The sequence below is a fragment of the Rhagoletis zephyria genome, unplaced genomic scaffold (assembly GCF_001687245.7).
Source record: "Rhagoletis zephyria isolate East Lansing unplaced genomic scaffold, Rhagoletis_zephyria_1.1 Rzeph_scaffold_00230, whole genome shotgun sequence".
Classification (NCBI taxonomy): Eukaryota; Metazoa; Arthropoda; class Insecta; order Diptera; family Tephritidae; genus Rhagoletis; species Rhagoletis zephyria.
The window spans coordinates 136,506-161,274 of record NW_016157314.1 but is presented as its reverse complement, the minus strand read 5'-3'; the positions used below and the strand labels follow the sequence as shown (position 1 = coordinate 161,274).

At 41.8% G+C, this 24,769-nt stretch overlaps 3 protein-coding genes across 3 annotated transcripts in view; 2 read left to right on the top strand and 1 right to left on the bottom strand.

Annotated features, from left to right (window-relative positions):
• The window catches only part of LOC108358268 (importin subunit beta-like), a 169,307-nt gene that overhangs the window by 26,412 nt on the left and 118,126 nt on the right, over positions 1-24,769 (top strand). The gene's annotated exons all lie outside the window — the stretch shown is intronic.
• Positions 8,547-11,330, top strand: LOC108358270 (uncharacterized). Its single transcript, XM_017609492.1, has one exon. It carries the CDS (start codon positions 8,547-8,549, stop codon positions 11,328-11,330), a length of 2,784 nt encoding a protein of 927 aa, XP_017464981.1.
• Positions 14,619-16,274, bottom strand: LOC108358269 (uncharacterized). The gene is made up of 4 exons (XM_017609491.1): positions 16,067-16,274; positions 15,669-15,930; positions 15,419-15,588; positions 14,619-15,196 (listed from the first exon to the last, which is right to left on the bottom strand). The coding sequence occupies exons 1-4, from the start codon at positions 16,272-16,274 to the stop codon at positions 14,619-14,621; spliced, it is 1,218 nt and encodes a 405-aa protein (XP_017464980.1).

The window sequence follows — 24,769 nt, the reverse complement described above, 5'->3', positions numbered from 1 at the left end:
GCTCTGTACTTTGTTGACAACTGCGGTTGTGTGCGCGGAGAAGGAGAGCCGGCTATCAAAGGTAACCCCTAAAATTTTTGGGTTGTTCACCGTCGGTATAGGTGTGCCGTCAACGTGAATGCCTAGTTCTAGCCTGACCTCCTTCGTCCAGGTGGTGAAGAGGGTCGCCGTTGATTTCGTTGGGGAGAGGGTTAGGCTCCTTGCAGTGAAGAAGCGAGAAAGGCTGGAGAGATAGCCGTTTACTTTTGAGCAGAGGTCATCAATTCCATTCCCAGACGCCAAAATCGAACAATCATCAGCGTACGAGATCAGGGAAACTCCTTCAGGAGGCTGGGGGAGTTTCGAGATGTAGAAGTTAAAAAGTAAGGGGGAGAGAACACCACCTTGTGGAACCCCTTGTTTTATTCTTCTTGGTTTCGAGGTTTGATCTCTGAAGATTACTGATGATTGTCGACCACTCATATAATTCGCCGGCCATCGCTTCAGTCCCTGTGGGAGAGAGGAGGCCTCAATGTCTTCTAGCAGCGTGGAATGGCAGACGGTGTCAAACGCCTTTGACAAGTCCAACGCTACTAGGACAGTTCTCTCACAGGGGGGGTTACGATTTAGGCCACGAGTCTGGGTGTTAATGGCGTTAAGTGCTGTTGTTGTGCTGTGCACTTTACGGAAGCCATGCTGATGTTTCGCTGGGGTTAGGTGGCAGGTGAAGTATGGGAGCAGCAGGGCCTCAAAGGGGGGAAAGGAGCGTTATCGGGCGATAAGAGTCTTCTCTGTTGGCGGGCTTCCCCGGTTTCAGCAGTGGGACCACTCTCCCTGATTTCCACACATCAGGAATGATGAGAGTGGTCATAGACAAATTGAGGACCTCCGTGAGGTATGCTACTCCCACAGGCCCCAAATGTTTCAACATCAGCATACAGATTCCGTCGGGTCCAATGGCTTTGGAGGCTTTCGCCTTCCCGATGGCCCCCTTCACTTCACCGCTGGTGAAAACAAGTGGTGCACTGTTTTTGGGCAGTTCGTGCAGCCTCCTGGTCACTCGACGTTTGGCCTTGTCTACCGAAGGATGCAGTGTGAATTGCCGACTAAAATAGTTCGCGCATTTCTTCGGGTCCGACGAAGCGTGACCTTCGAATGAGATTTCCACTCTGTCATCACGCTTCGTCGGGTTGGACAAGGACCTCACGGTTGACCAGAGCTTACTCACACCAGAGGTGAAGTTACAGGCCTTCAAGTGCTCTTCCCACTTTTTCCGCTTATGTTGATTTACCAGTTGCCGAATCTACAAATTAAGGTCCCTCAAGCGAGGGTCCCCGGGGTCGACCTGGCGTAGGTGGTCACGCTCATTTGCTAGTACAGCTGCTTCAGCCGGGAAATTTGGGCGGACTTCCGCGATACGTCCGGACGGTATGAAGCGAGCTGCTGCGGCAGTGACTACCCTGGGGAACTGGCGTTCGCCAGCATGTACGTCTGTGGGTGTGGGGAGGGCGGCGAAGCTGCTCTCGGTAACTTCCGCGAAGCCGTTCCAATCAGCTTTGTTGAAGTTGGTGTAGGTTCGGTGATCCGCGGGAGCAAAGTCGGTGGGCTTATTGATCGAGATGACTATGGGCAGATGGTCTGATGCTAACATATAATGATAACCAGCGCTAGAAATTGTTAGGTCTGGCGAGCTGCTGCAGCTGCCCACAATCCTGGTGGGGGCGTCGTCGTTCATGGTGCCGAATTTCGAATCGTCTATCTGCTCAGCCAAAATGTTTCCCCTCCGATCATTGGCGAGGCTTGAATGCCAAAGATCGTGGTGCGCATTGAAGTCACCTACTACCAATCGGTTTTCGCCTCTGAGTAGCGCACCTATGTCAGGGAGATATCCAGCCGGGCAGCAGGTGACAGGGGGTATGTACACGTTAAATATTTCGAGCTCGACATCGCCTGACCGGACAGCTATGCCCTGACATTCTAGGGTAGTGTCCCTTGGGTCGATGTCTTCTTCGATTAGCCGATACTGCACTGTGTGGTGTAGAATGAACGCTAATCCTCCACCATTATCTCGCTCGCGATCTTTACGGAGCACATTGTAGGCGGCGCAACCCAACACAGTTGAGTTGCTGTGCGACTTCGTTTCTTGGACCGCAGCTATCAATATGCCGTGCCGACCCATGAAGACTGCTATCTCCTCAGTCTTGCTCTGGAGTCCGTTGCAGTTGAGTTGGAGTACGTTCGTATGCCTTGGGAGGCTGGTCGCGATACGGGGAGGGAGGGAAGTGTGGGGCCTACCTTGGACCTGTTGCGCCTGACGCAGTTGCTGTTGCAGCCTGATGGTAGGTGGCTGCGATATGGGCGTTGTTGTCTGGGCCGGCGGTGCACTACAGCAAGGGGCGCTGTAGTTGGTAGTCCACTCGCGAGTGGTGCGTAGACCAGAACATAGCCGGAAGTGGCACCAGCCAAGGCATGTGTTGCATTTGACTGATGTCACATTCCGGTATATTCTGTTCTGGCACACGGAGCAGATGGTGTGGGCAACCAGTAGCTGCTGTTTGGCTCGCGCTCGCGAGTGGGACCGGCCGGTAGGTTGTGTGGGTGGGGTGTGTTGGGAGGTTTTGTTGCTCAGGGGAGCTTCTGGGGGCCGTGCAGGCTCTTCGGGCGCTAGGTCGCACCCGTGCATTACGCGAGTGGGTAGCCGTGGAGGCTGATTGTGCCATTTGGCTTGAGCAACAGGGAGCCACAAAGTTTGTGGTCCACTCCCGGTGAGACCTAAGGCCAGAGCAGGTTCTTAGGTGACTCCATCCGTTGCAGGAGTTGCACCTAACCGAAGTGGAGTTCGGGTGGAGTCGATTCTGGCAAACACAGCAGAAGTAAATTTCAGGTCCGGGGTTGGGCTCTACGCCCGCCCGGAGAAGAAGGATGCGGAGCAATCCGGCTGCAAGGTATTGCTCCATGGACGAATAATGATTGGTGGGTATCGTCGATCTAGACGGGGTTAGATCGCCGAAACAACAGCCCTTGGTCGGGTAAAACCCGAGTCATTCCGGTACGTAGAACCGGCTGTCGAACGGCTCGTCGGATACAGTTAGGAGATCTTTAAATGATGGAAGTGAAGTACTTCTTTTAAGACTGAATTGTACCGAAGCTTCTGACTTGGCGTCACTAAACTCTTCTGACTCAGAGTCAGCTAAGTCTGATTGGCGAATTAGCGATAAGCTATCCGATGGAATCCTAACGCGACAATTCAGTTTAGTAAAGCACTTTGCTAACTGTTCCTTACAACGGGCTAACTTAACTTGAACTTCCTTGAGATTACAGGTATGAGCCAAACTATTGCCAATAACTAGTAGCAAAATATTATTGTAAGCTTTGATAAGCGAATATTTGTATTCGTTTAATTTTTTCGCATTCGTAGACAACGGTATATTTTGTAAAAGGCGCTTAGTAATCTTATCAAAATCTGCTTTATATGCTTTAAATTCTATATCAAATTCGCTCATAACCGGCTAATCTCTAAGAAGTGGAGGCCCAAACTTGCAAAACAAGCTATCGCTCACCATGTTCAAATTAAAATGTCAAAAAGAAATAGAATTGTGAAAAATACTTATGTTTTTCTCAGTAGGTCATCGGCTGAAAATTTGCATGCAAAAATAGGGACGTTTTCATGCAGTGGGAATATTGGGTTATATTCACACGCAATTGCAAAAATTTTAAATTGGTTTAAAAATTGTTTGTATTTATGAAATAATTGTCGTGTCAATTATACATGTACATCGGTATATGGTAAAAAGTAGTAAAGTAGGTATGTTGAATTAAAGTTTGGTATTTTGAATAAAAAGCATTGGGAAATTGAATCGATAAAAATTTAGCAAAAACAGTATTAAGTCACTTATACCTAGGTGGATACATTAATCATTTTAGTTATAAAAATTTTGAAACGTGAAAATTGAAAATTTTATGAAAAAAGAAAAATTTGCCATTGGGTATATTACCTCATTTAATTCAAGATGGCATTATGAATATGCATAAAAAGAGATGTATTAATCACATCTTGAAATATTTATTTAAATAATTGAATAATAAAAATAAATTTGAAAAAGGGGTTGAATCCCTCATGTCACTTACAGCTAAATATTGAAAATGTAGTTAGAAAAATGGGTTTAATACCGTAAATCGCTTAAATCTAAATAATGATGATGAAGTTGAAAAAATGGGTTTAATCCCCTGAACCTCTTATAGCTAAATAATGAAAAAATGAATTTGAAAAATGGCTTTAATGCCTTGAATCACTTAAAGCTAAAAAAAATTGAGCATAGGTTGAAAAATAGGTTTAATACCTCAAACCACTTAAAACTAAATATTGAAAATGAATTCGAAAAGTGGCTTTAAAGCCTTTCAATTAGAGTTCAGTACTGAAAATGAATTTGAAAAAAAAAATAAAGTTAAGAAATCGAAATTTTTCACACGTGCGTGTGTCGGTCTAATGTGCCGTAGTCGCAAAAAAAATGGTAGGTATTACAAAAATGTGTTAAAAAGGAATATACATGAGTACACCCATATTTAAATTTTTTTAAATCTAATCGAACCACCCGCTGCTACGATCCCTCGCTGCTGTCTCATCGCCTTTAAAATGCCTTCTGCTGCTTTGTAATAATTTCGGTGTTGTTGTTAATTGGCTATAGCGAGTTGATTCGTGTGCTTGATGGACTTGCACGACTGTACTTTGGTGGTGTGGTTTCTTTAACTGTTACGTACGCATATGTATGTATTTATAACGGACGCTCACTAAATGGCGTCAGGTGCCGATATGCAAATATGTATTTGCTTGTTCTGCCGTTGTTGTTGGCAGCAGTACTTCCTGTTGTGCCCAGTACAGTTGCTGAACGGACACCGTGCCGTTTTATGTGCCGTTTTAAATGGCGTTATGCGGCTTATGAGGTACTGCTGGTGTAGGTGATGGCACGGCTCCCCGTTATGCGAGAATATGCACGGGACAAAAATGCAGCGCGGGTTTTTGTGCGGCGCTATGCGGGTGACGTTGAACTGCACCCCGTTATTGTCTACCGCAATGAAATCCTGCTCCCCACCACCACCACTGTGTCGTAACAGAAGCACATCGGACACGCCTGCCGTTCAGGGTGTCAAAAAATTGATTCCCCCATGGTCACACTCACCGTCACGGTCGCTATGTTGGGCCCTCAGCCCGCTCATTGAGCACAATTCACCCGCACGTAGGAAAACTACCACTCGCTTACCCGGAACCTCCTTGTGACGCGTCTTCCTGGAGGATTCCTACAGAGATACTCGCTCTGCGGCTGTCTTTAATAAGAAATATTATGCACAAAATTGTATTTTTCCCGCGCGGTAACTACTTGCTACTAGTTTTAAAAGTAAAAAATTAATTAGCACGAATTTCCGTGTCCGAAGGGCTAGAAAGCGTATATCGAATTGAATTAACATTCGTTTTTTCACTCGGTTTTATGTACCTGTGGAACGTATGTTCCAACAGGGCTACCAACATTACGACGGCGCTGAATAGTTCTGCCGTATTGTTAGCGGTGCCATTACAAGGCACACAAACACCGGACATTGACGCGACGGAGCTCCATCTGCCTCGGAAGACAAGAGCAACAATAGCCCAACTTCGCTCTGAACTCTTACCTGAGTAGGCTAAATGCGAATGTGCCGAATGAATGTCCGGCATGCGGAGAGACCCCTCACGACTCGAAACATCTCTTCGTATGCCCGGAAAAACCCCACAACCCTAACAGCGCTGTCCCTGTGGGCCGACCCCATAGAGGCTGCACGCTTCTTGGGGCTGCCGTTAGTGGAACTCGACGACAACGACTGAGATACCAACCGATCTGGGGGGATTTTTTGTAGCCGCTACAACAACAACAACAACTAGTCTGTAAGAAACTAGTTCTGTAGACTGAAATTAATAAATAAATAAAGAAATATACATACATACATGGTTCTCTATAGATCCGTATGTACTATATAAATTTAAAAAAATAAAAAAAATTAAAAAGTTAAGATACTGGAGTAATTTATTTCGCTATTAATAAATTTCTGTAATAACCTTATCTACCGTTATGTTAAATTACGGGGTTCTTACTATTTTTTGCGGATTATAGATTGAAAACTAGGGTGGTCTACTATTTTCCAACAGTTTTACCCATCAACTCCCAGCAGAATAGGCCTTTTTGACCCACTATTTAAAAAATGACTTATAGATGGTTAAAATTTCCACTAAAATATTAAGCGCAAAATTTTCCTAAGGATAACCGAAAGTAATGAAAAATACTAGTAATATCCACCAAGAAGGGGGAACTTTAACCCTGTGTTGAAAACATTGCGATGCGATGGAGCAAAACCTTTCTGGGGTTTGCCCACCACTTGTGAATGCTAACATACGTTTTCACACAGCCACCTAGAACTTGTATACATCTGTGGGATCCCGGAATAAAATAACTTACTTATTTAAAATCTGTTTAAAAAATATTAAATTCTTTATTAAAGAAAAAATACACAAGAACATCAATTTGTTTTTGTTTTACCTCCAATAATCGAGGAGTTAGATGCAATAAGGGCCCTTCTGTTAAAACTTCTTTCTGAGATATTATCGTTCAAGTTTTTTGTTGTGTGTCAACTTTCTTGTTGTTGTAGTAATATGTAAAAAAGGAATATTGTTATGGTATTGAAAAATTTTTTTATATATTCTGTAGTAGTAGTTCCTTCAAGCGATGCATTTCATGAAAATTTTGTACAAAATTCCTTAGGCGCCGAACGCCGCCGCCGCCTCGCCGATATTTTCGTAACTCGGCGGCGGCGCGTGAGTAATGACAAAAAACCGCGGCGGCGGCGGCGTGTCTCGGCGGCGTATACCTCTAGCAGGCATAAGCAAAAAATACCAAAAACGAAAAAAAAATAATTTTTTTTTTTCATAAAAAACCTTTGTTGAGAGAAATGCATAATTAATGCTAAGGAAATTTATATTATGTCTTCTTGTTCTTTATTGGCGCTGTAACCGCCTAAGCAATTTTGGCCGAGTCCAAAATAACACGAAAGTCATTTCTCTTCTGTGCTAACTGACGCCAATTGGAAATGCCAAGGGAAGCCAAGCCCTTCCCCACCTGGTCTTTCCAACGCAGAGGAGGCCTTCCTCTTCCTCTGTTACCAGCATCGCGGCCCGCGTTGAATATTTTCAGAGCAGGAGCGTTTCTGTCCATTCGAACGACATGGCCAAGCCAGAAAGTACAAATTATTCACCCGTATGCAGTAATCCGAAAGTTTGTAGTTACGAATTCGTAGCTCCGATGGTATGCTGTAGTCCGATCGTAACTATCAACGGCGTTGGCAAATAAAATAGTGAAATTCGAAGTTCTTTACCAGCTGCTTTGACAGAAACAAATCAAAATAAATATAATCGCAAGAGAACAGTGAAATTAAAAAAATTGTTTAATCGCATTTGAAAAGGCTTTTCCTTAATTAAGTAAAATATAATGGATTCAGTGGCCAGTGCACATTTGTCTCTGGAGGAAGAACATGCTGCAGTCAACTGTTGCATTGATATACAAAAGAGATTGCTTTGAGATTGTTCTGATCGATTTAGCTTAAATGATAAAATGTAAGCTCCCTCCTTTTAAGGGCCTCCATTTCACTAGATATTGTGCCGCTTTAACTCTTGCAACGCTTTCCCAAAATTCCACCACATCTTCTTTAGCTTCTTTTACAAAGCCTCGAGCAATGTCCGGCCTTTCGCCAATGCATTCCACCAGTTTTTCGTATTGCGAGCGATTTGTTGTGATCTTCGACCTGATAATTTTGTAAACATTTAATAATAAACTTTTTTTCTATTCACACTTCAACTTAAATATATATTTTTGCGTTTACACACTTTATTTAATTGATATTTTAATGCAATTTGTTTCGCTCCGACACGAGTTGCTATTCGTACATAATTTCCGACAAATACATAAAAATGACAACTATATGTGGGATTCAGGCATACCAACGTTACGAATTTCGAAGATGACCTACGAATTTTGAAATTACGATACGACAACACGGATTTCAGCATGCAAATTTTACGATTCGTAGCAAAATCGAATATACGACGGATTACAGCATAGGGGTGATTACCTTTAATTTGATATACATATATGGAGCACAATGCTCTATATTTCCGTTTATTAAATAAGATTATAATGTCAAATGATATTTTTGATGAATACCTTTTTCTGTAAAGCATTACTTTGAATACTTTATAATGCGACCCTGACAGAATATAACACACAACACATACAAGAGAAACGAACAAGAAGGAGACGAGTGAGCGAACCGCGAACGAGGACAGTCGATTGGACATAAGACATTTTTCGATATTGAATGTTGATAAAAAACCACGCAGTAACTTTAAAAAGACGAGTGTACATTTGATTGACTCGGGATTCTTGACAATTTTCAGAAGCGGGTAAATAGCCCAAGTGCGTGAAAAAAACGTGTGCGCGTATCCGTTAGTAAAAATCTGCGTAAGAACAATTGTGTAACTTAAACTAAAAATGGACAGAATCGGTAATTTGAATGTGGTACAACTGCGTGAAAAGTTGCGGGATGCTGGTTTGCCCACGTCAGGCAACAAGGCAAAATTAATCGAGCGGTGGTATGAACACCAGAATAGTGAAAGATTTTCAAGTGCACTAAATGAAAGCGTAGAACGGCGGTTGAACCAATTGGAAAACGCTCTCCAATCGGTGCGTGTTGGGGCAAGTGCGGTCAGTGCTATACCATTGAGTACATCCTCACCAACACCTGTTGGGTGTTTGGGAGATAACTGCAGTGTACAGGAGATCATGACGGGCAGGGCAATATGGGAACCTGTAAGCATGCCTGTACATGCTGCGCGGCAAGCTATGCCGATAAACGAAGGCAGAGCAACGTTAGGTTCAAATTCTGCGCAAGCAGCGACGTCGATTCCGCGTCATGTCCAGTTCGCCGAATCATCGGTTGCAACGTCGCGAAATTTTGAAAGTAACCCCATTTGGGCAGCGTCAACGTCAGCGGGGGAAAGAGTAAATTCAACGACATATTCGTTCGCTCATATGGGGCATACAGAACGAAATGAAAATCAGAACATTGAGTTTGCAACAATGTCTTCACAGGGTGTACGGGGCAATACAATGCCAACATACGTATATGCGAATGATGTGTTCGCGCCGTCTCGTTATTTGCCACAAAGTGGGAATTGGGACAATCGTTTTATTTCTAATGGCTTCGGGAAAGTAAATGACATTATACAAATCCTGCCATCGTTTGATCCGAATGATAAATCGTTGTCGTCGGTGCAGTTTGTCGGTCGGGTCGAGCAACTATTACATGTGTATGAGTGGAAAGAGAAGATACTTCTTTTTGCAGTACAAGCAAAATTAAAGGGTGCTGCAAAAATGTGGATAGATTCCGCACCAGTTGTGTATGTAAATTGGTCGCATTTTGTGAAAGATTTTCTTGATCACTTTCCGTCAGTGATTAATTCAGCTGATGTCCTAATCGAACTAATGAGTATGCGGCGAAGGGTAAATGAAACCTCTGAAAGGTTTTATTATCGCGTGTTGGCTAAAGGTCATCAAGGTCGGGTGGATGACCAAGCGATCATAAAGTATGTCATAAACGGGTTAAACGATACGGATATGAAAAAGTGTCTATCAGTGGCAAGGTATGCTACGTGTATCGATTTATTATATGCGATTAAAAACTATTGTGCTTATAATGTCGCGAAGAATAGCGCGCCGGTTAAGCAGACAATGCAATACAATAAAATCAAACGTTCGACAAATGAAAAGAAGTCAAAGGGTGACATTATTTGCTATAATTGTCGTAAAACAGGCCACATATCGCGGGAATGTAGTGAGAAGAAACAGAAACCAAAATGTGGAAAGTGTGGTGAAATTGGTCACCGTATAACAGATTGCACAGGGCAAAAACAAAAATCCGAAAAGTGCAACGCGATTGAAGACGAACCTATCAAATTTACGGTAAAAAGAGTTTTGGTACATGACAACGAAATCGAAGCTTTTGTTGACACAGGTAGTTCACGCTCGTTGGTGCGTAACTCAGTTGCGGCAAACATAGAACAATGTTTGAAGGAAAAGTGCTATGTGCGTCTCAAAGGTTTTGGAGGCGGAGTGTTTGAGTGTTATGACAAAATACAAGTCATGAAAATTGATAATTGCGTACATTTATTGGTTGTTGATGACAATTTGATTGAAAATGATATTCTCCTCGGGCGTGATGTCCTATGCCCGGGTGAAAATAAATACATAATCGATGGTGACAATTTATACGTTCATGATAGTGACACTAAAACAGTAAACGCGATTGAAGTTGAACCTAATACGGGTAAATATGGCGATTTTAACAAGATTTTTTGTAAATATGAAAAACGCTTCTCTACGTTGGGAAAAGCTAACTCGGTGAAGATGTGTATCAAACTTTCGGCTGACCAGCCCATTAATATGAAACCGTATAGGTTTCCTTTTGCAAAACGCCCTATAGTAAATGAGACGATTCATGACTTATTAGAAAAAGATATTATTCGAGTATCTAATTCTGCGTATGCTTCGCCGATAGTAGTGGTTGCGAAGAAAAATAACGAATATAGGATGTGTGTTGACTACAGACAGTTGAATCGGGTTACAGTCAAGCAGCCATTCCCTATGCCAATTATGGACGAACTTTTTGCTATACTCGCGGGTAATCGCTATTTTACTGTCTTAGACTTCAACATGGGGTATCATCAAATCGAATTTGAAAAGAGTAGTAAACAATTCACCGCGTTCTTTACTAATGATGGTCATTACGAATATAATCGTATGCCATTTGGTCTGGTAAACGCGCCGGCGGTATTCCAGACCATGATGAATGAACTATGCATTAAAATGAAACGAAGGAAAGTGATCGCGTATCTCGATGATGTAATAATACCGAGTGTAACTGTGAGTGATGGCGTAAAAACACTTTGCGAATTTTTAGCTTTGCTCGAACAGGCCGATTTGGCTTTGCGGAGAGATAAGTGCAAATTTTTGGCCACAGAAATAAACTTCCTCGGTCATAAAGTGAACGTTAATGGTATTACGCCCGGCGAGTGTAAAGTGAAGGCGATCCGTGAATTCCCGGTACCGACTAACGCGACCGAGGTACGACGATTCTTGGGTCTCACAGGGTTTTTTAGAAAGTTCGTGAAGAACTATGCGATCACCGCTAGACCCTTGAACAAATTAACGACAAAAGATGCTGCGAATAACTTTACATGGGGTGATATACAGAGATGGTTGCTTTTAACTCTTTGATCCAAGCTTTGACGAGTGGGCCAGTGTTGGTATTGTATGACTTCAAAGCAAAGCATGAAGTTCATACTGATGCAAGCTCGATTGGTATAGCGGCTGTGTTCCTTCAGTCTAATGACGATGGGAAAACCTGGAATGCGGTGATGTATTTCAGTAGACGATGTACTGTGGTAGAATCTCGCTACCACAGCTACGAGCTGGAGGTTATGGCGGTAGTTGAAGCCTTGTATACCTGCTAGGCAAACCTTTTAGAGTCGTAACCGACTGTGCAGCTATAAGTAGCGTAAAAACAAAGAATGAACTCATTCCACGCATTGCTCGTTGGTGGATGCGTTTAAGCGAATTGGACTTCGAATGTGTTCACAGACCCGGCGTACGTATGAGTCATGTGGATGCACTGAGCCGAGCACCTATAACCATATATGTAATACTCCTATATTGGCAGTAAGAGCTAGTACCGTCCGAAAACACTACAGTACAGACATATCAATAAACACGTACGAAAGAAAAGGAACACATACGTTTATAAATAAACATGTACACGACAAATTTACAAAACCGGCACTCAAGTACACAATACATTGCCAAAAACAGTACTAGACTGTCTCGCTTTGATTTCGGAATGCTTACACATTGAGATGTTAGCTTTCTATCAATATAGAAGTATTACATATACATATGCCTATAACTAATGAAATAGTTGCTGAAAATGTAATGCATATCGCGTTGCAAACTGAAGACTGGTTGCTAACCATGCAGCTCCAAAATGCCAAAATCCGAGAAATTATCGACGTGTTACAAGGAAAGCGAAAATCTGATCAAGTAAACCAGCTGAAGAATGAGTACCAGATAGACAACCACCGACTTTATCGACGTGATGGTGGTAAGCTGCTCTTCGTTGTCCCGAAAGCTGTTCGTTGGCGTATCACTATGTACTGCCATGATGAAATGGGCCATTTTGGGCTCGAGAAAACGATTCAACGCGTGAAACAACACTTCTGGTTCCCTCGCATCCGAAAGTATGTTAAAGATTACATATCTGCTTGTGTCGAGTGCTGTTATAATAAAGCTGTTGGAGGCAAGCCGGAAGGCACGTTATATGTTGATCCGGTTACACCTATTCCCTTTTATACGCTCCATGTCGACCATCTGGGACCCTTTGTAAAAAGCAAACGGGGCTATACGTACGTTGTTGCTATAAGCGACGCATTTACTAAGTATTTAATAGTGAAGCCAGTAAGAAACACGAAGACGCAACCTGTATTGCAGATTCTGACTGAGCTTAGCTCCTATTTTGGGTTACCAGCGAGAATTGTAAGCGACCGTGGTACAGCGTACACATCCAAGCAGTTCGAGAACTTCTGTGATGACCATGATATTCGACACATCAAAACGGCTGTGAGAACCCCTCGGTCAAATGGGCAAGTCGAGAGGGCCAACCGAACTATCTTGAATTTTCTGCGAACTTCTGGTACACATGCTAAAGAGTGGGACGATTATTTCCAAAAATTACAATGCAGCGTAAATGCTCAAGTGAATGCGAGCACAGGGTTTAGTCCCAATGATCTAATATTTGATTTTAAAATTCGAGACGTAATACGAAACAAGCTTTTGGCAGCGGTCATTGACGATCGTGATACACTCCCTATGGCAGATAGAAGGGTAGAAGCTCTTACTAAATTGCAGCAGCAGCGAGAAAAGTGGAAGCAGAGATTCGACGCCAAACACAAACCTCCCACTCAGTACAAGGTGGATGACCTGGTGGTTGTCTTAAATGAGCTACAATCCACTGGAGAATCGCGTAAGTTGGATGCACGATATCGTGGTCCATATGTTGTCACCAAGGTGATTGGGAAAGATCGATATCTGATCGAAGACATCGACGGAATGCAGCGTAAACAGAAACGGTCCAGTTCTATTTATACATCTGAACGAATGAAACCTTGGTGTGCACTACTGCCCACCCTAGATGACGACGATATTATGGAGGGAGATGATACCGCAGATGACATCGAGGCGATGTCATAGTAGGATAGGCCGAACTGTCAAATGATATTTTTGAAGAATACCTTTTTCTGTAAAGCATTACTTTGAATACTTTATAATGCGACCCTGACAGACAATAACACACAACACATACAAGAGAAACGAACAAGAATGAGACGAGTGAGTTGCAACGAACCGCGAACGAGGACAGTCGATTGGACATAAGACATTTTTCGATATTGAATTTTAATAAAAAACCCCGCAGTAACTTTAAAAAGACGAGTGTACATTTGATTGACTCGGGATTCTTGATAATAATTAAGTACTACAATTCAAGAATTAAATCAATCGCGTCAGTATCTTGTCTCTATATCAATGTGAAGTTGGTTGCAGTTAGAAGCTAAAAAGTATTAGTGTTGCCACCCATAATATATTCGTCTATAAGTGTTAGGTCAGATCCCTACACCACCCCCTTTCCAGAAGGAGCGCCGGGAAAATGGCATTGCGTGCCATGCCGTAGGTTGGCGGGGTTAGCTGCTAGCTCGTCTCTTGGAAAGTAAGCCGGCTTGAACCGGTCTATGGATACCATGACTGGTTTCGACCCGATTAGTATGATGTATGTTTTCGGGTATTAATTAACGACAGTATATGGACCTTCATACGGTACCTTCAGCGGTTTGCGAATGGTGTCATCTCGTAAGAAAACGTGACTGCAAAAACGTAGATCTTTGGGTACAATAACTGCATGTTTACCGTGCTGCGAAGTTTGCGTCGGTTTCACATTTTCGAAGTGCTGTCGTAGATCTCGTAAGAAACTTTGCTCGTCCGCAGGTGTGCTTTCTGAGGTGTCCAACAAATCACTAGGAAGCCGAATCGGCTGACCATAGAGCCTTTCAGCTACCGACGCGCCTAAGTCCTCCTTCACAGCCATTCTTAGTCCGAGTAGGACAATCGGGAGAACATCCACCCAGTTGGTGTCGGCTGAGTGGCACCTGAGTGCGGCTTTCAAAACTCGATTCCACCTTTCCACCAACCCGTTCGCTTGCGGATGATAGCTGGTGGTGTGAATATGTCTTACGTCGAGCAGCTTCGCTAGTTGCGTGAATAAGGCGCTCTCAAATTGTCGGCTCTGATCCGTGGTGATGTACTTGGGTGTACCGAACCTACTTGTCCACCCTCTAATTAACTCTCTAGCGACGGTCTCAGCTGTCATGTCTGACATCGGAATCACCTCTATCCATCTGGAGAACCTATCGACACAAGTTAAACAGTAGGTGAATCCCCTCGAAGTCGCGAAGAGTCCGACTATGTCCACGTTGATGTGCTCGAAACTTTGCCTGGGACCGCGAATGTCTCGAGTTCCCCTTTTGTGTGACATGCGACTTTACAACGCTGACATGCTGGACAGCTGCGTACCCGTGCCCGCAAATCGCTGCTCATTCTCTTCCAAACGAAATTTCTGGAAATTAGTTTAATGGTTGCTTTCGCACCCGGGTGTGCTAACCCGTGGTTGGCGTTGAATACTACCTGTCGTAAGGATTCTGGGACGTATGGGCGAAGAGTGCCGATTGACTCATCGCAGACTATGTTAATGCCCGTATCGGGGTGGTGATACTGTACCAAGTGAAGCGAAGTAGGCCCACCGTTGAGCAACTCCTTCAATTCATCGCTGTTGCTTTGTTCGTCGTGTAAATGCTGCATGTCTATCGGCGATGGCAGAGCGAATGTTTCAGTCCGTGATAACATGTTAGCTACATGATTGTCAGCACCACTAATATGTCTGATGTCAGATGAAAACTGACTGATGTAGTTCAATTGCCGAGTTTGTCGTGGTGAAAGCTTTTCCCACTTCTGGTTGAAGGCGTGCATAAGCGGTTTGTGGTCTGTAAAGATAATAAAATTCGTTCCTTCCAGAAAGTAACGGAAATGTCGGATCGCTTTGTAGATCGCTAGCAATTCGCGATCATACGCACTACATCGCTGTTCAGTTGAAGTACACTTTTGTCAGTAAAATCCCAACGGTGCCCACCCGTTGTCAACCCGCTGCTGTAGAACAGCACCGACTGCATTGTCTGATGCGTCAGTCATCAGGGCAATCGTGGCACCTCGCAAAGGGAATGCAATGAGTGCTGCATTCGCTAATTGTTCCTTGAGCTTTTGGAAAGCTTCGGTAGCTTCAGGCGTCCAGCTGATTGATGTCTGATCCCGCTTCTTACAAGCACCCATCAATCTCTGCAGTGGCGCTTCCGTTGCGGCCGCATGCGGTAGAAAACGCCTATAAAAATGTATGGTCCCCAAAAACCGCCTTAGTTCGTGAACCACTTTCGGTTTCTTGCACTCCAGTATACCCTTTACCTTGTGAGTGAGTGAGTGAGTGGTCTGATGCCTTTAGACGACACCAAGTGGCCTAAAAATTCCACCTCGCTCTGGCCTAGTTGGCATTTTTCTTCGTTGATAACTAAACCTCTCTCACGACAACGTCTAAAGAGTTGTTCCAGGTGCTCAACATGCTCTGCCTCTGACGTGGATGCTATGAGTACGTCGTCGAGATATGGGAACACAAACGGTAGTCCCTTGACCGTTTCAGATAAATCGTTGAAACGTTTGGGCGGCGTTTCTGAGGCCAAACGTCATATACTAAAACTCAAAAAGCCCGAAAGGGGTTAGTATGTCAGTCTTTGGAACATCAGCTGGATGCACCGGAATCTGATGGTACGCTTTCCTACAATCGACCACAGAAAAAATTGTCTTACCATGTAGGTCGCCTCCAAAGTCCTGAATATGACGCACGGGATAGTTGTCTGGAATTGTCTTTGCATTCAATCGTCGGTAATTGCCGCATGGGCGCCAGGAGCCGTTAGATTTCTGCACCATGTGCAACGGACTAGACCATTGGCTCTTCGAGCGTTGACAAATTCCGCTTTCCAACAAATACTCGAACTCCTTTTTAGCGATTTCCATCTTTTCAGGGGACAGGCGACGTACTTTCTGAACTACCGGGGCTCCCCTCGTTTCTACGAAGTGCTGGACTGCCGTCTCGGTTTTCTTTAACCCAGTCGAGTCATTGGTGAGGTCGGAATAACGCACTAAAATTTGCTGGAATATGTCCTCTTAGTGAAATAATACTATGTGCTGGTTTCATTATTTGACAAATAGTTTGAACGTTCGTTTTTTTGTCGATGATTACCTTATTTTTGACGTCCACCACAATGTCGTAGTGCTGTAAAAAATCAGCACCCAATATAGGGTGCGCCACGTCGGCGACAATAAATACCCAGGAGAATGTCCGCCGTAGACCCAGGTCCAATGTAAAGCGTTTTTTGTCGTAAGTATTTATATGCATATTATTTGCAGCCACTAGTTTCATTAGCGGATGTTTGAGTGTTGTAGCTATTATGCTTGGGCACCACTGATATCTCAGCGCCCGTATCGATAAGAAATTTCAACGAGGATACTCTGTCTCGGACGTAAAGACGGCAAGAACCATTGTCAGCCCCCACTGTAGCCGCTTTGAACGGGGGACTGACTAGTTTTCCGCGTGTCGCTGAGCGTAGGTGCATGGCGATCGACACCTAGTTGCTTTGTCACCGAAAGTATGATGATACCAACAGAAACCGTGGTTTGTTGGCAGAGTCGAACGATTACGTGCACTAGACGATGGCTGCAGACGTACTGCTTTATTACTGTGGCCCTGATCGTTTTGTTGGACACTGCGGTGATTACTGTGCTCGAGACGATCGAGCCTGTTCGCCAAGTCGGAAATGGCTTCCAATGCATTGTCTGTTATTGCACTGACTGCGTTAGGATTGCTACCTATTGTCGGTATTTCGATTATGTTGTCGGCTTTCATCGCCAAGTCGTCTATGTCGTCGTCAAGGGTCGCTAAAATTTGTTGTGCATGGATTGGTAAACGTCACAGTCATAAAGATTTTAAAATTTCTTTGTCCAAGCGATGGTTGGCAAGATATCTCATTTCTCTGAGTAAAGCTGTAGGTTTTTTGTCGCCCAACTCGCAACCTGCGAAAAAACGTTTGAGTCGCTTTTCGTTTGAATTACCAAATTCGCTAATCAGCCTCTGCTTCAAGGCTTCGTATTTATTTGTAGCAGGTGGCGAAGAAATTATGTCAATGGCGTGTGCCAGTACTGCCGAGTCTATTTCGGCCACAACCGTATAAAATTTAGTCTCATCTGTGGAGATTCCCACGCGCGAAAACTGAGCCTCCACCTGCGCGAACCACAACCGAGGCTCTGGTTTCCAAAATGGTGGCGGCTTCACGGTGAGCCGTGCCACCCGGAAAGGGGTAACCGCGTCCTCGAATCTGTCCTCGTTTTCGTCTTCCATTAAGTGTTCTTGCGGGGTCACCAGTTATGGAGCACAATGCTCTATATTCCTGTTTATTAAATAAGATTATAATTAAGTACTACAATTCAACAATTAAATCAATCGCGTCAGCATCTTGTCTCTATATCAATGTGAAGTTGGTTGCAGTTAGAAGCTAAAAAGTATTAGTGTTGCCACCTATAATATATTCGTCTATAAGTGTTAGGTCAGATCCCTACACATATATAGAGCACGAGCCGCGCAAAGACGTATATACAGTGTGATATGGAGAAATTGCATATTGAAAAACACGTGTTTATCTCGATTTCGCAAAGATTTTTTTTCAGAACCTAATAAATCAAATTTCCCATTCCTACTAATAAAATAAATAACACATAAGAAAGCAGTGAAAACAAAAATGAAGGGGGCAGACCCCCCACAACGAATAGGTTCAGGGACTTAGATCCCGACGTGAACTTTTGCGGCAACCCTACAAAAAGTAACAAAAGATCAAGAACCAGCTACAACAACAACCACAACTAAAATCCGGAGATCTTCTAATCAAAGCCCTCAACCTTAAAGCAGCGGAAAAATTTATAAAAGTCACCTACATCGATATTGTACCCGGGAAATTACGTCACGCAAATCGCTCAACTCAACGCAAGGCCGAATCTTCTCAAGAAATATCATTAACTTCTCGGGGAAAAGAGCTGGAGAAGGCATCGAAGTCCGGAAGCTTTCGAAAAGAGTTGACGGCAAAATAATTTACACTGGAGCTGCAATAGTCTTGTTTGACCTCATCCGCAGACCTGAAAAAGTGAAACTAGGTTGGGAAAGGGTTCTTGTACAAGAGTACGTCCCCAACCCGACGAGTTGCAGAAACTGCCAGAAGCTTGGACATACAAAAAACACGGCACAGGAACTGTTCAAGAACTTTTTGCATCAACTGCAACAATGAAACCCACCGTTCAGACGACTACATACCCAAGCATACTAAAACACAAATCTGTAAATAAAATAAAAATTAAATAGATAAGTCTACAATAGCAATGCAGTATTGTACCAAATTGAACCCTACAATAAAAACGAAAACAAACCAACCCTTTCACAAATAGTCAGAAATAATACATCTACAACGGAAACAAACCAGAGCAAAAAAGAAAGAGAAAACAATTATGTCAAACTAATATCAAAATACTCTAATAAAAACCATGAAATCGAAAACAACAACACTAAAGTAGCAGAACAACACACAGCAACAATGGAAAGCTCCAACCATAAAAACATTGAAGCAATGTCAAAAGAAAAAAGCAACATGCCAGAAGAATTAGACGAGGCAACAACAAGTACATACGGAAAGGACAACCCCAGTAGTCTTAGCAATGACACAGAGGTCACCATGCTCACAAATATTCAACAAATTCCCACAACTAGAAGAACTCATATCTCCAAACATCTATAGAAGAACACTCAACACACAGATAAACGAACCATAAACACAAATATTTAAAGCGCACAAATGGACATCGGCATACATGTAACTATTCTCCAGTGGAATATACAAGGATTCATAAAAAACAAATTTGGTTTGGAATATCTATTAGCAAAATACAACCCCGAAATCAATATTATTCAAGAAACCCACATAGTCAACAAAACACACACAATTTCTTCATCTTCCAAACTACAGAATATTTCAACACAACAAAAGATACAACTACGCAAAATCAGGAATTGCAATCCTTGTCAATGCCTCAAATTACTTAACTTTTTTTCAAAATGATTTGGGAACACGTACATACAACTTGTATGATAAAAACACCTTACCCATATCGTAATTTAAATCAAATATTTACCAACTAATTAACCGATTCCGAAAAACGAAGCCAAATCCTTTTCAAGGATTTCGCCATCCTTTGCTGCCAAAATGCCTTTACCATAATTCATACTGCACGCCGAAGCCAGCACACAGTAGTTTAAAATTGGAATTTAATGTTCATATTTCACTGTAGTCTTCATTTTTCAACTAATTTCATTTATTAGGAGAAAAAAATATTAGTACAATCTTATATATAAAAATAAGTGCACGTTTTTGATGTGACCTCATAACTTGAGAACGACTTCACCGAATTCAACCAAATTTATGTGGCATATTCGGGCTATCATGCAGATGGTTTATGTGAAGTTTGCTTGAATTCGGAAAAGGGGGCGTGGCGCCTCTATTTCATATATAAAAATTAGTGAGTTAGCTTATAACTTGAGAACGGCTTCACCGAATTCAACCAAGTTTATATAGCATATTCGGGCCATCATGGAGATATTTTATGTGGAGTTTGCCCAAATTTGGAAAAGGGGGCGTAGCATATGTATCTTCTTATGTATAAAAATAAGTACACGTTTTTGGTGTGAGCTTATAACTTGAGAACGGCTTCACCGAATTCAGCCAAATTTATACGGCATATTCAGGCTATCATGCAGATGGTTTGTGTGAAGTTTGCCCGAATTCGTAAAAGGGGTTGTGGCACCTCCCATACTAACTAAAATTTTTATGTTGTATATCTCTTGAAATATTTGTGGTAAGTACTGGAAATTGGTATAGAGGTATATCAAATAATACCATACTCATGGAGAAAAATGGGGGGTATTGGAAAAGAGGGCGTGGCACCTCCCATCTTATATATAAAAATTAAGTGCAAGATTTCCACCAAATTTATACGGCATAGTCGGGCTATTATGCAGATGGTTTGTGTTAAGTTTCCCCCGAATTCGAAATGTGTGGTATATTACTGGAATTGGTAGCTATACATGGCCTGCTCAAGAGTTGGCATTCCAAATTGTTTACCCAAGATGGAAAAACAAAAACATGTTGTATATCCAAATGTATTGGATTAAGATTTAAAATAAAGAATCAAACATTTTGAAATAAAACAAATGATAAATTTTCATATAGAAAAATTCCAGGATTTTTCATTCATTTTTCAATATTTGGTGTAGAGCAGCACACCGGGGTACCGCTAGTAAGATCATAGATCTTTTATAGTACAAAACAGAGATTAAAAATACCAGTAAAATAAAATACATACAGATTACTTAAAACAAAAATAAAATAAAATATATATCACATTATACATATGTAGCAAAGATCAACACAGATGACAAGAGAAAGTTAAACATTTAGATAGCGAAACCCAGACTCACAAAATTAAAAAAAAATTAAATAATAATAGTAATAATAACAATAAAAAATAAGTAAATATTTGGTTCAGCGAAAGTACGTATAGATGGGGTTCTTAAAGTTGCTTTTATTCAATCCACTCCCAATGGAGGTAGGGATAGAATTCCAGATACGAATAGCATTGAGAAAGAATAGCCTTGCAGAGGTTAGGTAATTAAATGATGGTACTATCAAGTCGTTTATTCGAGCTGATTTAGGGAAGATTAGTTTATTGTAGAGATCGCTAGGAGCATTATCTAGCAAAAGTCGACATAGAAATATACAATTCCTGGCTTTCCAATACTCAGAGATTTCACAACCCAACAAACGCGACCTCCACCCAGAGATATGGTCATATTTCGCTAATCCAAATACGTAGCGTGTTATGTGGTTAAACACAACATCAATTTTATGGGCAGATTGAGAATTCAATTTGCTGTAGACAAGTACGGGATAGCATATGATCGGTAACATTAATTGTATGGCAAGTTTTTTCCTAACGTCAACCGGAGTGTAGGCGGCAGCCATTCTCAAATTTCTTAAAATGCTATACACTTTGCTGACAACAGAGTTTACGTGATCGTCACATGAAAGGCTAGAGTAAATAATAAAGCCAAGATTTGACCTTGACACAGTCATTGTTAAACTTAAAACAAAGTTCATCTACATTCTCGAAATTTGCTGAAAGATAGAGCTGTACATAATCAGCATATGCATGCATGTCCACATGCTGGCAAATATAAAAAATGTCATTTATGAATAAACTAAACAATAACAGTCCAAATATTGAACTTTGTGGGACGCCAACAAGTAGTGGTTTTAGCGTAGATGATTGAGAGCCGATTCTAACACGCTGAGCTCTGCCAACCACATAACTCTGCATGAGTCGCACTGCAGAATTCCCAAACCCAAAATAATTTTTCAATTTCATGCACAGAAGGTTATGGTTCACAAAGTCAAAGGCTTTAGAAAAGTCAAGAAGGCATAACAGGGTTAACTCGTTCTTGTCAAAGGGTATTCTTATATAATCTAGAATTTTTAGGAACGCCGTAGAGCAGCTATGGCTTGCTCTAAAACTAGACTGAAACGGAGATAGCAAATTAAATTCACTAATGTGCGCTTGACTTTGGTTGGACATCAATGATTCAAAGACTTTAGACAGTGCAGGTATAATACTTATGGGACGAAAATCACAGGGACTACACGCAGACTTAATTTTAGCAATTGGTTGTACATTTGCAACTTTCCACATATCAGGGAAACACGAGGTAGTGATTCTATGGTTGATGACATGAGTCAGAGTAGGCAATATATGTGGTGCAATTATTTTAACAAACTTAGTAGGTATGCCATCTTCCCCAATTGCGTTTGAGCGTATCCTGATTATACATATTGCTACATCAACTTCTGATACAGCATTGAATCCAAAGACTTTTTGACCAGCAAATGTAGGAGGCAGAGGATAGGGTGCGGTGGGAATACTACCATAAGAGGAAGTGGTGGTACGACTGACAAATGCCTCGTTGAGGTCTTCAGGGCTGAGTAAACCAAATGCCTCGTTGAGGTCTTCAACTTCTGATACAGCATTGAATCCAAAGACTTTTTGACCAGCAAATGTAGGAGGCAGAGGATAGGGTGCGGTGGGAATACTACCATAAGAGGAAGTGGTGGTACGACTGACAAATGCCTCGTTGAGGTCTTCAGGGCTGAGTAAACCAAATGCCTCGTTGAGGTCTTCAACTTCTGATACAGCATTGAATCCAAAGACTTTTTGACCAGCAAATGTAGGAGGCAGAGGATAGGGTGCGGTGGGAATACTACCATAAGAGGAAGTGGTGGTACGACTGACAAATGCCTCGTTGAGGTCTTCAGGGCTGAGTAAACCAAATGCCTCGTTGAGGTCTTCAACTTCTGATACAGCATTGAATCCAAAGACTTTTTGACCAGCAAATGTAGGAGGCAGAGGATAGGGTGCGGTGGGAATACTACCATAAGAGGAAGTGGTGGTACGACTGACAAATGCCTCGTTGAGGTCTTCAGGGCTGAGTAAGCCAAATGCCTCGTTGAAGTCTTCAGGGCTGAGTAAGCAGTCAGGACTGTCACTGACATGTACACGCAATTTTTTTAAACAACGCCACAGAACATGGTTCGGAAGCACAGCATTCAACATTTTACTATAATACATGCGCTTTTTGCGTTTTATTAAGGCAGTTGTCTCATTCCTCACAAAGTAGAATTCTCTTTCTGTTTTGCGAAGAAAAGGGGCTTAACACCTTTCAACGTAGGCGGCCTTCGGCCGCGCTTAGGGATAATAACCCTCACTAAGAAGAGTTCTCTTTCTGTTTTCCGAAGAAAAGGGGCTGAACACCTTTTGCAGAGAACACCTTTCTGCGTAGATTTAAAACCCCCGAAAAAATATATAAAATCATCACTCCAACATCGGTTAAGGCTTCCGCAATATTTTTATGCAGAGCTCTTTGTTTAACATATTTTAAAAACACATTATACTCATTTATTCCCTACTGTTATCGAGATCATTATGAAACAAAGGTGGATTGTTGAAAATAACTTCGTTTTAGCTTGTTGAATTTTCGAACATGTGGTAGCACCCTTTATATTCACCATCACAGCCATTTTGATTTCTTTGCTTGTTTACTTTGTTGGAGAATAGTAGTGTATTTATTAAACGCGTTTTATGTTGTTAAAAAATAAAATAAAATACATTTAATATACACAAAATACACGTGCACATTGCAAGGATCGTATATTTATAAAAATTAAGTGTTAAGTGCTCTTTTGTAAATGAAACTTTGCTAGTGAAACTGCAAAGAATTTACCAACAAATTAGTTAAATACTATTACTAATAAAGTGAAAAAGGTGATAAATAACGTAAATATATACGATTCTTAACATCCCCGCCAAGTTTCATGACGAAATTCGTGATAGTTTTGTGAAAACACCCAAAAACCGATGGACAGCGTGGCGACGAATAACTGTTTCCCAGTTTTTTTTGAGAAATAAAGGAGTCCTTTATAGATTTTGCGAAAAAAGTATTCTGTTGTTAAATTTCCACAGATTTTACTTTAGTGGTTTTAATTAGTTTTTAAATTTTAATCCTTATTTATTTATTTATTTATTTATTTATTTGTTTATTTAATCAAATGGAATAAAATCCTTACTGACTATAAAACAAGAGAGCTTATACACTGCCTAAAATAATTAAGTAGGACAAAACGAACTGTTCCAAATGAGAGACACGGATCATATTCAGAGAGCTCATTTAGCTCAGAAATGGTTCTGAACAATGGCGAGAATTTTACATAGTTAGTTTTTGGAAATCCCAGGTAGAATAAAGAAACACGACGCAGATTATGAGACGAAACGTTTAATGCTAACTTATCCAAAAGATTAGGACAATCGACTGAGCCCTCCAATATTTTGGCCACAAAAGAGGCTGCGAAGAAAGAACGCCTAATATTTAACGAACTTAAATTAAGAAGTTGACAACGAGAAGTATACGGAGGTATAGGCTCAGAAAATTTTAGAGAACGCAAGGCAAATTTAATAAAAATTGTTTGAATCTTCTCAATCCGGTTTATATAGACGGCCTGATAGGGACGCCAAATGAAAGACGCATACTCTAGCCTAGATCTCACTAAAATGACATAAAGAAGCTTCAGAGTATAGGGATCCTTAAACAACTGACCATTACGACGTACGAATGCTAGCATTGCATAAGCTTTGGAAACTACGTAATTAATATGAGTTGCGAAGGTTAATTTTGAGTCGAAGTAAACCCCTAAGTCTTTAACCTCTGCGACATAATTCGCCCCCAATATTGTATTGGTTTGAACGGTAAGAAGCTTTCTGGTGAAAGTGGAAAAGGAACATTTACTAACATTTAAAGATAAGGAATGAAA

What these genes read in the sequence shown, in the direction of transcription:
- LOC108358270 (XM_017609492.1), top strand. Translation starts at nt 8,547, where the DNA reads ATGGACAGAATCGGTAATTTGAATGTGGTACAACTGCGTGAAAAGTTG.
- LOC108358269 (XM_017609491.1), bottom strand. Translation starts at nt 16,274, where the DNA reads ATGGAAATCGCTAAAAAGGAGTTCGAGTATTTGTTGGAAAGCGGAATT. An exon ending in CTTTGGAGGCGACCTACATG is followed by an intron (nt 15,931 to 16,066) that starts GTAAGACAATTT and finishes GTTTGGCCTCAG; the next exon opens with AAACGCCGCCCAAACGTTTC. An exon ending in CTCACTCACTCACTCACAAG is followed by an intron (nt 15,589 to 15,668) that starts GTAAAGGGTATA and finishes ACATTTTTATAG; the next exon opens with GCGTTTTCTACCGCATGCGG.